At 45.6% G+C, this 13,018-nt stretch overlaps 1 protein-coding gene across 1 annotated transcript; it reads left to right on the top strand.

The window, feature by feature from the left end:
• Window positions 1-2,887: 2,887 nt before the first annotated feature.
• Window positions 2,888-9,302, top strand: LOC125178102 (probable ATP-dependent RNA helicase Dbp45A). The gene is made up of 5 exons (XM_047881122.1): window positions 2,888-3,007; window positions 3,305-3,349; window positions 3,911-4,087; window positions 7,843-7,976; window positions 8,834-9,302. The coding sequence occupies exons 1-5, from the start codon at window positions 2,888-2,890 to the stop codon at window positions 9,300-9,302; spliced, it is 945 nt and encodes a 314-aa protein (XP_047737078.1).
• Window positions 9,303-13,018: the final 3,716 nt, after the last annotated feature.

Raw genomic sequence — 13,018 nt, 5'->3', positions numbered from 1 at the left:
TTGACACCCATAACCCTCTTGCTCCCCTCTAACCCTTAACCCTCTTGCTCCCCTCTAACCCTTAACCCCCTTGAACCCTTCTAACACTTTGACCCCCCCACCCCCAGGGACCCCGACGAAGAATGTCGCCTGCTGGAGGAGCGCATCAGGCGAGGCCAGCAGCGCCGCCGTCTGCGGTTCCTGAAGGCCCACGGGGAGCTGGGGCCCGTGGCCCACGGGGACCAGAGTCACGGGGACGACCTGCTGGGCCTCACTGCCAAGGCCAAGGAGAAGGCCATCATCAAGAGAAGGCCTAAGGTCCTCGCCAAAGATCTCAAGGATGAAGATAAGGACCAGAATTTAGAGGCCAAAAGTGGCCTTAATGGCCAGAAAGTGAAGGCCAAAAGTGGCCTTAAAGGCCAAAATTTAAACGCCAGAAGTGGCCTTAAAAGTCAGAAAGTGAAGGCCAAAATTGGTCTTAAAAGCCAGAAAATAAAATCCAATTTGAAAAGAAAAAGAACTGAAGTTTGAGTGGATAATTAAGTTAATTTTATTATAAGTAAAGTTAACAATAAAAACGGTGAAGTGTTATTGTAATGTTATACCTGCTTGTCTGCACGCACTGGGTTATTCTTACCCGAAGTAATCCTCTGTGTATACGAGTACAATTATTATCAGTAAATACCTACAATTATCAAGTCGGGTGTTTTTATTCATTATCCTCGGATGTTTTTGTTCATTCATTATTCATTACTTGCAATTCATGATTTTTTCGAGTGGTTGGGTTGCCAGCTAGTATTTTTACATCAAGACTTGGGTTGCCAGCTTGTATTTTTACGTCAAGACTTGGGTTGCCAGCTTGTATTTTACGTCAAGACTTGGGTTGCCAGCTAGTATTTGGTAAGTTAGGAGTAGGGTTGCCAACTAGTATTTAGCACAATAATATTGCAACGTTTCATCAACTGTAATTGTGAATTTGCCCAAGCAGCTAACGCGCTGTCCGTCGAATATCAATTGAAATTATTATTGAATTTATTTATTCCACAATTTCAGGGAACATGTAACGTAAAATGTAACAGCCGTACGATCACTCGTAAAAATGTATGGGTCACATCGTACAAATAGTGACACACTTTCTCACCCACAGCACGCGCAGAGAGCGTACGTAGCACTGATACGCCGGGCTAAACTGGGTCAAACTTTTGCTGGGCCAAACTAAGTCAAACTTTTGCGGGGTCAAACTTTTGCAGGGCCAAACTGGGTCAAACTTTTGCTGGGCCAAACTGGGTCAGGATGGCCCACATAAAGGGGCGAAGAGTACATCGTTCTCCAAATAAAGACCCACTTATTTCCCCGAGTGAAGAGTAAAAATATTTACCAGCGATGATTAAAACGACGAGAAACTTTATAAACTTATTTTTAAAAGGAATAATTACAAATTATAATAAATTCCAGTGACAAGTAATTCAATGAGATGGAAACTTGAGAATTGAAATTAAATGAAAAAAATCGTGAACTAATTTGCCGTATTGAATAAATACGGCAAATATTTCCCGTATTATTATAAATAAATAGAACACATTACCGACTAGGAAAACGAGATATACTAACGTATTTGTTTCAATGTCTTAACTAGTTAAACGTATCTTAACCACAATACTCTACAATTTCCTTTCAAATTCACCCAAAATAATAACACAATTTCTTCTTAAATTTCTATAAAATTAATAAAACTTCCAGACAAATTATGTAAGAAGAAAAATTCAATAGGAAAATATCCCGAGNCGGTCTTGTATCCGCATACGGTGCACACGAGCCACCCGACGCCCGTGTGTCGAGGTATGTGTGCCTGGAACAGCTGCTTATACACGGTCGTGTAGTCACAATACGGGCATTTGAACATGTCAGAGCCCGTGTGTTTGTTCTCATGCAGCTTCAAGTTGTTGCTGTTGTTCGTCTGCAAATAATGTAATATTATAATCATATAATATAATAGTCAAATATGAAAAAATAACAAATAATATTATACTAATAAATCATATAACACAATAGTCATATATAAAATAATAACACAATACCTAAATATAATGGAATATTTTAACAAGCAAATAGCGTCAATGGGTTTGATAGTGTCAATGATTTCAGATATCAAAGAATTTCAACAGCTAGCTGGGGCTCGAACCTGCAACTCGCTGCTTTAATTTCGGTTTCATTGTTAATAATTATTATGTTGATACGTTGATTTCAGGAGTAACTGTTGCATTTTACTGAACTAATAAACCTAATATACAATGATAACTTTACAACGTTATTTTTATCATCATCATTACATCATCTTAGGATTGTGACAAAAATGCGATCCCAGTTCGCAGGATCACTGTAGGATAAAATGGAGGCACGGATATCGGGGTTAAGTGGGTTCGATAGGATACCCTGCTTGTCCCCCTACTTCGTAGGAGCAGCGTAGGATGCCCTGCTTGTCCCCCTACCTCGTAGGGGCAGCGTAGGATGCCCTGATTGTCCCCCTACCTCGTAGGGGCAGTAGGAGCAGCGTAGGATGCCCTGCTTGTCCCCTACCTCGTAGGAGCAGCGTAGGATGCCCTGCTTGTCTCCCTACCTCGTAGGAGCAGCGTAGGATGCCCTGCTAGTCCCCCTACCTCGTAGGGGCAGTAGGAGCAGCGTAGGATGCCCTGCCTCGTGTGCAGGATGAGGTGCCGGGCGTAGGATCTCTGCCAGCGGCTCCTGAAGGAGCAGGTCCTACAGGAGTACTGACGACGCGCCGACCCCCCCGTGGGGGGGAGGGGGGCCCCACGGCGCCGCGGGGCGGGGGTGCGGGGTGGTACAGGGGTGCGGGGTGGTACAGAGGGTGGTGGTGGTGACGGAGATGGTGGTGGTGATGATGTAAAGGATGCCGATGAAGGAAGTGATGGTGATGGATAAGGTGATGGTGATGAAGGTGATGGTGATGAAGAGGGTGGTGATGAAGGTGATGGCAATGAAGGTGATGGTGGTGATGGCGCCTCCATCTGTAAGAAAAAAATCAAGTTAACACAATTCAGTTTTTATTGATAGTGACAGCGCCAGCCTGGGGGTGAGAAGTTCATAATATGTGCATCATATAACACTCAATTATATGGTCCCTTATATACCAGAGTGATATATATATAAAATATCACTCCATTATATAGTCACTCAATTATATACCTAGTCAATTAATATAGCCACTCTTTATACGCCAGAGTGATATATATAATCCCAGGTAGGGACTGGACATTCCCCAGGTAGGGACTGGACATTCCCCAGGTAGGGACTCGACATTCCCCAGGTAAGGACTGGACATGCCCCAGGTAGGGGACTGGACATTCCCCAGGTAGGGGACTGGACATTCCACAGGTAGGGACTGGAATTTCCCCAGGTAGGGACTGGAATTTCCCCAGGTAGGGAATGCATTCGGTTGGGACTCCCCACGGTGGGCCGCATCATGTCAAACCGACACTTGACTTGAACAAACTAACCCTAACAAAATTTAGACGCTGGCCCGACTCGGCATTTGGGGCCGCCTAAGACTCGGGGAGCGCATAAATCAGCCGCTAATGTCGGCTTCGGCCGGGCTTGAAGTGTAGCCTCTGGGCAGCTTGTCATACTTTCAGGACATACTTGTTCCGTAGTATGTCCCGTATTGTAGTTATAATGCTGTAGTTATACATATGATGATGTAGTTATGATGTATTAGTTGTTGACATTACGATGTAGTTAGACGACTTCCTCTGTACTATCATACCCGCATGTACTAACTTGTACTACCTATCTGCCACTGTACTACCAACATGTACTATTATGCCCCCATGTACTACTACCATGTACTATCATATATCCATGTACTATCATGTACCACCACTTCCCATGTATTACCATTACCCCCACGCCGCAGGTGTCGCTGGTAGTGAACCACCGCATGCCCAACTGCAGCAAAACGTACATCCACCGCGTGGGGCGGACGGCGCGGGCGGGGCGCGGGGGCACCGCCCTCACCATCCTCACCCCCGAGGACCAGCACCTACTACTAGCACTAGAGGCCCGCAACCCTTGTAAACTAGTCAACTATAAGGTAAACTAGAGGCCCGCAACCCTTGTAAACTAGTCAACTATAAGGTAAACTAGAGGCCCGCAACCCTTGTAAACTAGTCAACTACAAGGTAAACTAGTCAAATATTAAAAATATCAAGTGGGAACTAGTCAACTGTGAGGTAAACTAGTCAGCTATAAGGTAAACTAGTCAACTATTAAGTGGGAACTAGTGAATAGATCTCGACGACGTAGGCTTCTTAATTGTTTGTTGCGGATCGTTGTGGCCTCCGGAAGAGGCGGATTTTTGAGGCCTCCGGAAGAGGCGGGAGATGGGCGAAGGACCGGCGGCTAAAAGGGCCCCAGCCTCCACTGGTCTTCACAGTAAAGGGGACACGAAAGGTTGTGAAAAGAAGGGCAGGCGACGCTAGGTGTACGTCCTACCCTAAAGGATGTAGGACCGGACGTGTAGGATGCATGGAAACTGCAGTGGCCCAAGTAGGGCTGGGACAGGATTGAGGGGTATGGGCTGGGGAGACGGTCTTCTTCTGAGGCCATGGGGAAGGGAATTGGAAAGGGGGTGGGACGAAATGTACGCTTTGAGTCCTCGTAAGAGCCGGCGGATTGCACTCCTACAAGCCCCAGCGGGAGAGGCTGGCGGCGCTCGTGAGGTTCAGGAGCGCGCAGGACAAACTCATGATCGCCACGGACCTCGCCAGCCGGGGACTGGACATTCCCCAGGTAGGGACTGGACATTCCCCAGGTAGGGGACTGGACATTCCCCAGGTAGGGGACTGGACAAACTCATGATCGCTACAGACCTCGCCAGCCGGGGACTGGATATTCCCCAGGTAGGGGACTGGACAAACTCATGATCGCCACGGACCTCGCCAGCCGGGGACTGGACATTCCCCAGGTAGGGGACTGGACAAACTCATGATCGCCACGGACCTCGCCAGCCGGGGACTGGACATTCCCCAGGTAGGGGACTGGACAAACTCATGATCGCCACGGACCTCGCCAGCCGGGGACTGGACATTCCCCAGGTAGGGGACTGGACAAACTCATGATCGCCACGGACCTCGCCAGCCGGGGACTGGACATTCCCCAGGTAGGGGACTGGACATTCCCCAGGTAGGGGACTGGACATTCCCCAGGTAGGGGACTGGACAAACTCATGATCGCCACGGACCTCGCCAGCCGGGGACTGGACATTCCCCAGGTAGGGGACTGGACATTCCCCAGGTAGGGGACTGGACATTCCCCAGGTAGGGGACTGGACAAACTCATGATCGCCACGGACCTCGCCAGCCGGGGACTGGACATTCCCCAGGTAGGGGACTGGACANACTAGTCAACTATAAGGTAAACTAGAGGCCCGCAACCCTTGTAAACTAGTCAACTATAAGGTAAACTAGAGGCCCGCAACCCTTGTAAACTAGTCAACTATAAGGTAAACTAGAGGCCCGCAACCCTTGTAAACTAGTCAACTATAAGGTAAACTAGAGGCCCGCAACCCTTGTAAACTAGTCAACTATAAGGTAAACTAGAGGCCCGCAACCCTTGTAAACTAGTCAACTATAAGGTAAACTAGAGGCCCGCAACCCTTGTAAACTAGTCAACTATAAGGTAAACTAGAGGCCCGCAACCCTTGTAAACTAGTCAACTATAAGGTAAACTAGAGGCCCGCAACCCTTGTAAACTAGTCAACTATAAGGTAAACTAGAGGCCCGCAACCCTTGTAAACTAGTCAACTATAAGGTAAACTAGAGGCCCGCAACCCTTGTAAACTAGTCAACTATAAGGTAAACTAGAGGCCCGCAACCCTTGTAAACTAGTCAACTATAAGGTAAACTAGAGGCCCGCAACCCTTGTAAACTAGTCAACTATAAGGTAAACTAGAGGCCCGCAACCCTTGTAAACTAGTCAACTATAAGGTAAACTAGAGGCCCGCAACCCTTGTAAACTAGTCAACTATAAGGTAAACTAGAGGCCCGCAACCCTTGTAAACTAGTCAACTATAAGGTAAACTAGAGGCCCGCAACCCTTGTAAACTAGTCAACTATAAGGTAAACTAGAGGCCCGCAACCCTTGTAAACTAGTCAACTATAAGGTAAACTAGAGGCCCGCAACCCTTGTAAACTAGTCAACTATAAGGTAAACTAGTCAACTATTAAGTGGGAACTAGTGAATAGATCTCGAAGGCATAGGCTTCTTAATTATTTGTTGCGGACCGCTGAGGTCTTTAGAAGAGGCGGACGGTTGAGGCCTACGGAAGAGGCGGACGGTTGAGACCACCGAAAGAGTCGGACGGTTGAGGCCTTTGGAAGAGGCGGACGGTTGAGGCCTCCGGAAGAGGCGGACGGTTAAGGCCTACGGAAGAGGCGGACGGTTGAGACCACCGAAAGAGTCGGACGGCTAAGGCCTCCGGAAGAGGCGGGAGGTGGGCGAAGGATCGACAGCCAAAAGGGCCCCAGCCTCCCTTAGTCTCCTTCACAGTGAAGGGGACACTAAAGGTTGTGAATAGGAAGGCAGGCGACGCTAGGTGTACGTCCTGGCCTAAAGGATGGGTCGGACGGGTAGGATGCCTGGGAACTGCAGTGGCCCGAGTGGGGCTGGGTCAGGACTGAGGGGTAAAGGCTGGGGTGCCGGTCTTCTTCTGAGGCCATGGGAAATGGGGTGGGGCGAAAGGTAATTGAAAAGGGGGTGGCGAAAGGGAATTGAAAAGGGGGTGGTGCGAAAGGGAATTGGAAAGGAGGTGCGGCGAAGTCTATGCTTTGAGTCCTCGTAAGAGCCAGCGGACATGATCGATGCGCGATAGTCAGAGGCGGCGATCCATCGTGGCCTGGGACTGCTACCTCCGAAACAAATACTGCGGATACTAGGTCTGTGATTGCACCTCTCCTAAGGTTCTCCTGAGGGCAAGTCCTTTAGGAATAGGGCCCACAATGTGGCCTAATCTTAACCCGAATAGGAGCCTTCATGAGCCCATTTGCGGGAGAAGCGAAGACGCTGGAACAGGAAGTATGGCGGGGCCGGAGGAAAGGGACAGGAACTGCTCACACGTGAAGTTTTCTGGGGCAGACGAGGGAATAACTACTTCANCTGAAATAACCTAGTAAATAACTTAACCTAAAACAAATATAGATGTGTATAAGAGACAGGTCTGACGGTTAAGGCCTTCGGAAGAGGCGGGAGGTTGGCGAAGGACCGGCAGCCAAAAGGGCCCCAGCCTCCCTTAGTCTCCTTCACAGTGAAGGGGACACTAAAGGTTGTGAATAGGAAGGCAGGCGACGCTAGGTGTACGTCCTGCCCTAAAGGATAGGTCGGACGGGTAGGATGCCTGGGAACTGCAGTGGCCCGAGTGGGGCTGGGTCAGGACAGAGGGGTATGGGCGGGGGAGACGGTCTTCTTCTGAGGCCATGGGGAAGGGAATTGGAAAGGGGGTGGGGCAAAAGGGAATTGTTAATGGGGGTGAACGAAAGGGAATTGGAAAGGGGGTGGGGTGAAAGGGAATTGGAAAGGTGGTGCGAAGTGTATGCTGTGCGTCCTCGTAAGAGCTGGTGGACATGATCGATACGCCCCACTTCTCCAGAGCAAAGATACCACTCATTGCTATAGATTGGCACTGATTGTCAATGATTTGCTCGTGCCACGCCACTGATTGTCAGATATTGCCATAGATTGCCTGCCACTAATTGCTATAGATTGCCTGCCATTTATTGGCATAGATTGTCATTAATTGCCCGTGATTGTCATAACTGCCCGTGATTGTCACTAACTGCCCCTGATCGCCAGACGGACTCAGTGTTGGTGCGGCGGCTGCTGAAGCAGGTGAACGCGACGCGGCGGGGGGCGGAGCTGCGGCTGGAGGAGGGGGGTTCGCTGAGAAGATCATACACAGGAGGAAGCAGCTGCATTGCCCGGGGGCTGTGAGTGAACCCCTGAATCCTGGTGAACCCCTTATCGTCCGGGGGCTGTGAGTGAACCCCTGAATCCTGGTGAACCCCTTATTGTCCGGGGGCTGTGAGTGAACCCCTGAAGCCTGGTGAACCCTTTATTGTCCGGGGGCTGTGAGTGAACCCCTGAACCCCTTATTGCCCGGGGGATGTGAGTGAACCCCTGGTGAACCCCTAAGTGCCCGGGGGCTGTGAGTGAACCCCTGGTGAACCCCTTATTGTCCGGGGGCTGTGGGTGAACCCCTGAACCCTGGTGAACCCCTTATTGTCCGGGGGCTGTGAGTGAACCCCTGGTGAACCCCTTATTGCCCGGGGGCTGTGAGTGAACCCTTTGTGACCCCTGAACCCCTTGTGATCCCTGAACCCCTTGTAAACCCTGAACTCCTTGTGAACCCTGAACCCTTTGTGACACCCCTGAATCCCTTTTGAACCCCTGAACTCCTTGAGAACTCTTGAACCCCTTAGTGCCTGGGGGCTGTGAGTTGAACCCCTGAACCCCCTGTGACCTTACCTGCTTGTAAAACCCTTTAGCCCTTTTATGATTTCATCCGACCCGTTTTCGTAAACTTATCCCCTCTTGATCCCACTAGACCTCCCCGTTCCTCTTCTTTATTCCCTCCCACGTGTTCCTCTTCAACCCCTCTAACCCCCCTGACCCCCTCTAACCCCCATTGCTCCCTCTAATCCTTTTGACCCCTACCCCTTTGCCTCTGCAAACCCCTTGACACCCATAACCCTCTTGCTCCCCTCTAACCCCTTGCTCCCCTTTAACCCCTAACCCCTTGACCTCCCTAGAACCCTTCTAACCCCCTTGACCCCCCACTCCCCAGGGACCCCGACGAAGAATGTCGCCTGCTGGAGGAGCGCATCAGGCGAGGGCAGCAGCGCCGCCGTCTGCGGTTCCTGAAGGCCCACGGGGAGCTGGGGCCCGTGGCCCACGGGGACCAGAGTCACGGAGACGACCTGCTGGGCCTCACGGCCAAGGCCAAGGAAAAGGCCATCATCAAGAGAAGGCCTAAGGTCCTCGCCAAAGATCTCAAGGATGAAGATAAGAACCAGAAAGTGAAAGCCAGATGTGGCCTTAATGGCCAGAATTTACAGGCCAGAAGTGGCTTTAATGGCCAGAATTTTGAGGCCAGTAGTGGCCTTAAAGGCCAAAATTTACAGGCCAAAAGTGGCCTTGATGGCCAAAATTTAAAAGCCAGAAGTAGCCTTAAAGGTCAGAAAGTGAAGGCCAAAATTGACCTTAAAAAAAAGAACGTAAAATCTAATTTGAAAAGAAAAAGAACTGAAGTTTGAGTGGATAATTAAATTAATTTTATTATGAGTAAAGTTAACAATAGAAACGGTGAAGAGTTATTGTAATGTTATACCTGCTTGTCTGCGCGTAATGCCTTATTCATACCTGAATTAATCCTCTGTGTATATGAGTACAATTATTGTCAGCAAATACCTACAATTATCAAGTCGGGTGTTTTTATTCATTATCCTTAACAATTCATGGTTTGGGTTGCCAGCTAGTAATTTGTACGATAATATTGTAGCGTTTTTTCATCGTTGGTAGCGTTTTTTCATCGACTGTAATTATGAAATAGCCCAAGCATCTAACGCGCTGTCCGTCGAATATCAATTGAAAATATCATAGAATTTCTTTATTCCACAATTTCAGGAAACATGTAACGTAAAATAATGTATGGGTCACATCGTGCAAATAGTGACACACTTTCTCACCCACAGCACGCGCAGAGAGAGGACGTAGCACTGATACGCCGAGCTAAACTGGTTCAAATTTTTGCCGGGCCAAACTGGGTCAGGATGACCCACACAAAGGGGCGAAGAGTGCATCTTTTTCCAAATATAGTCCCACTTATTTCCCCGAGTGAAGAGTAAAAATATTTACTAGCGATGATTAAAACGTCGAGAAACTTTATAAACTTATTTTTAAAAAGGAATAATTACAAATTACAATAAATTCCAGTGACAAGCAATTCTATGAGACGGAAACTTGAGAATTGAAATTAAATTTGCCGTATTTATGTAAATAAATATTTATGTAAATATTTGCCGTATTTATGTAAATAAATTTAACAAATTACCGACTAGGGAAACGAGATTAACTCACGTATTTGTTTCACTGTCAAACTAGTTAAACGCATCTTAGCTTTAAAGATACTCCGCTGTATTTGGATTGAATGTAAAGAGGGTGGAAATCAAAAGTCGAACGCAAATGCGAGATTGCATAATATATTCATCAAAAGACAATAACGAGTTTTATTTACACGTAGAACATCACGGAACAACAACGCATTAAATTTCTCTGTGACGGGATACGTGTACAAATCCTGCAAGAAGAAACGGAATATAAATTATATAAAAACATAACAAGAGGCGACTGCACAATTAATTACTTTCACGTTCGTACTGAAGTGTCAGATAAATCTTTCACGAAAGGAGAACAAAAAAATCTCGGCATTGAAAAAGTCTCGCGACTGTTGGAAGAAGCGCGAAGAAGCCCCAAATGGCTGCACTATATTCGAGCGGTGCGTATTACATAAATGATGATGCAAGTGATGATGCCTAGCAAATTACGGACCAGGCAATAAGTCCAGCAGCTATCTCAATCAATCGTCAGTTATGGAAAGATCGGGTTCCAAAGGCAGGATCCCTTGTGAATCAAGTCACGAAAAGTTCAAGAATCGGCAACAGGCCATGGGCCTATGTCTTCAACGCCGACACTTCTATTCTATTCTATTCTATTCTAAGTCTGAAGAACACATTAAAGACAGGCTGCGCCTACGTTAGTTGCGTAGGCTTTACTGTGTGCTATTGCCACGGCAGTCCGGGCTCATCTTTAACTTTGCAATTAATGCCTCGAAAATTCATATAAACTATGTAAAATACGGCATAAATAACAAATTAGATCTATTTATATTAAAATAATAAATAATAAGCTGTTTCACGACTTAAACATTTTAACCGCAAATACCTTATTGTAACAATAAATAACATATTATAACAATGGATACAATATTGTAAAAGCGTAAGTATCACAGTTTAACAGTTAACATCACAGTCTAACGGTGGGTCCAGAGCTGTTATCAGTTCAAACAATGGCGGGCGTTCGTCTCTGTTTCCAGCCTGGCTCCAAGCGAATGTGATTCGTTACAGTCGAAAGAAGTAACGAATTAAAACCAAAACTATTTACAAAAACAAACGGTACCACAAATACACATGTTCTAAATCGTGAGGGGTGTCTGCAATATTCGTGCTTTGATAGCTACATTACATCCTGACAAATCTAGTGGTTTACAAATTGATAGCTGGAGACTCATACATGATGAATAATTGTACATGTACTTCCAAATTTCAAACTTCATTTCCAAATTTCAACCTTCAAGTGTTGTTAAACTCTTAACATACTTCAGAATGAATATTGAATATTCGTAACCTCGTATTCCAGTAAAATGTCATTTTGGTAACCTTGATCTCCCAACACCAGCAAATTTTGTTCGGCCTATTAAAAAAAAACAATAAACATTTCAGCACATAGCAACCCTAGCAATCACTTCACTCCGGCCTCAATGTTCCGATAGCTTCTAATGTAGAGGCCAATAAATCATAGCCGCTCATCTAATAGATAAAGAATCGTGTTACTAAAACGCACTGTTGAAATACAAAATGTTTCTCAGCAGAGATTCGAATCTTAAGGAGGTTTGTCGATAATTTTCATAAATAACACAATTTCAAATTAAATATTTGAATTCACACCACGTCGGATGTCACGAACTGAGATTAATCTTGTTCAAGAAGCCACTTTTATAGAATATCTAATACACATTATGCGACAACAAGCTGATAACAGCACATAAAAAGGATCTTGTAACGATTACTTGGCACAGTAAACTAAGCTGCCGCTTAAACGAGGTAACGAACATTAAATGATTTATTTCACTAAACTCACATACTAGAAAATATTTCACTACGGATCAGGATTCTAAAAATATCAGTACAATCATTGCGTTGCCACGCAACGCTTTCAAACGCACGAGAAGCGTACAGTAATATAGTAGATAAGTCCACAAAAAATAGTAGATAAGTCCACAAAAAATAGTAGATAAGTCCACAAAGATAAGTCTACAAAAAATCTTTATAGAAAACGTTTCGGAGACCAGCTCCATCGTCAGTTCGTAGAATCTAGAATCACAAATCAGAAGTCACAAATTAATACATTGAAAGCAATGTATTAATTCATTCTGCTCTAATTTGCGATTTAAGCAAACAAGTGATATAAATTCAATATAGATGTAAAATTATGTGTCTGCTATTGCAGTTCAAAAAACAATTGCGACACAGTTTGTTCAGGAAGCTCTAAAATTTATTTATATTTCCTAAAAACGATCTAAGATGAATATCACGGAGCAATTAAGGTGATTTAAAACCACAATTTCTGGAAATCAGAAGCACGCACGGCCAATGATGGTCTGCCTTCCCTGTCTCCTCAGAGAACAAAAAATTAGGTTGACTTGCATTGCACAAGAAACGTTATTAAATCTTAGGTCATACGGCCAATATGGAGCGATTATGACCCGTCACTCGTACTCAACACTTATTGAACCGTTGCTTTTGAACTAAGAAAATTGCATTAAAAAAACTAATGACGAAGCATTCGCTTTGAGAGAATAGATCGATGGAGACGTAGATTTATTGAAATCTATCACAAGAAAATATTCACTATAGACTGGACAAAAATGATTAACACTTTATCAAAATGGAAGAGAGGCAGATCAGAGCATCAGGCGAGCCACATGTTAGTTGTTGCTCCACAGTTAGTTGTGTTGTTGCTCACCATCAGACATTAGCATGTCTCTGATCTTCTTGTAAATAGAACCTATAGGAATGATATTATTTCATAAATAATAAAAAAATGAAATAAAATAAAAGGCAGATATTTAAGTATTGATGGACAAATGTTATACTCATGTATATTCACTCCAATTCAAAAGTAGGCATATTCA

The sequence above is a fragment of the Hyalella azteca genome, unplaced genomic scaffold (genome assembly GCF_000764305.2).
Source record: "Hyalella azteca isolate HAZT.00-mixed unplaced genomic scaffold, Hazt_2.0.2 contig7110, whole genome shotgun sequence".
In the NCBI taxonomy this organism is placed as follows: domain Eukaryota; kingdom Metazoa; phylum Arthropoda; class Malacostraca; order Amphipoda; family Hyalellidae; genus Hyalella; species Hyalella azteca.
The sequence above is the reverse complement of the archived record's forward strand: the minus strand, read 5'-3'. Positions and strand labels throughout refer to the sequence as shown.

What these genes read in the sequence shown, in the direction of transcription:
- LOC125178102 (XM_047881122.1), top strand. Translation starts at nt 2,888, where the DNA reads ATGCCGATGAAGGAAGTGATGGTGATGGATAAGGTGATGGTGATGAAG. An exon ending in TGGTGATGGCGCCTCCATCT is followed by an intron (nt 3,008 to 3,304) that starts GTAAGAAAAAAA and finishes GACATTCCCCAG; the next exon opens with GTAAGGACTGGACATGCCCC. An exon ending in AGCTGCATTGCCCGGGGGCT is followed by an intron (nt 7,977 to 8,833) that starts GTGAGTGAACCC and finishes CCCACTCCCCAG; the next exon opens with GGACCCCGACGAAGAATGTC.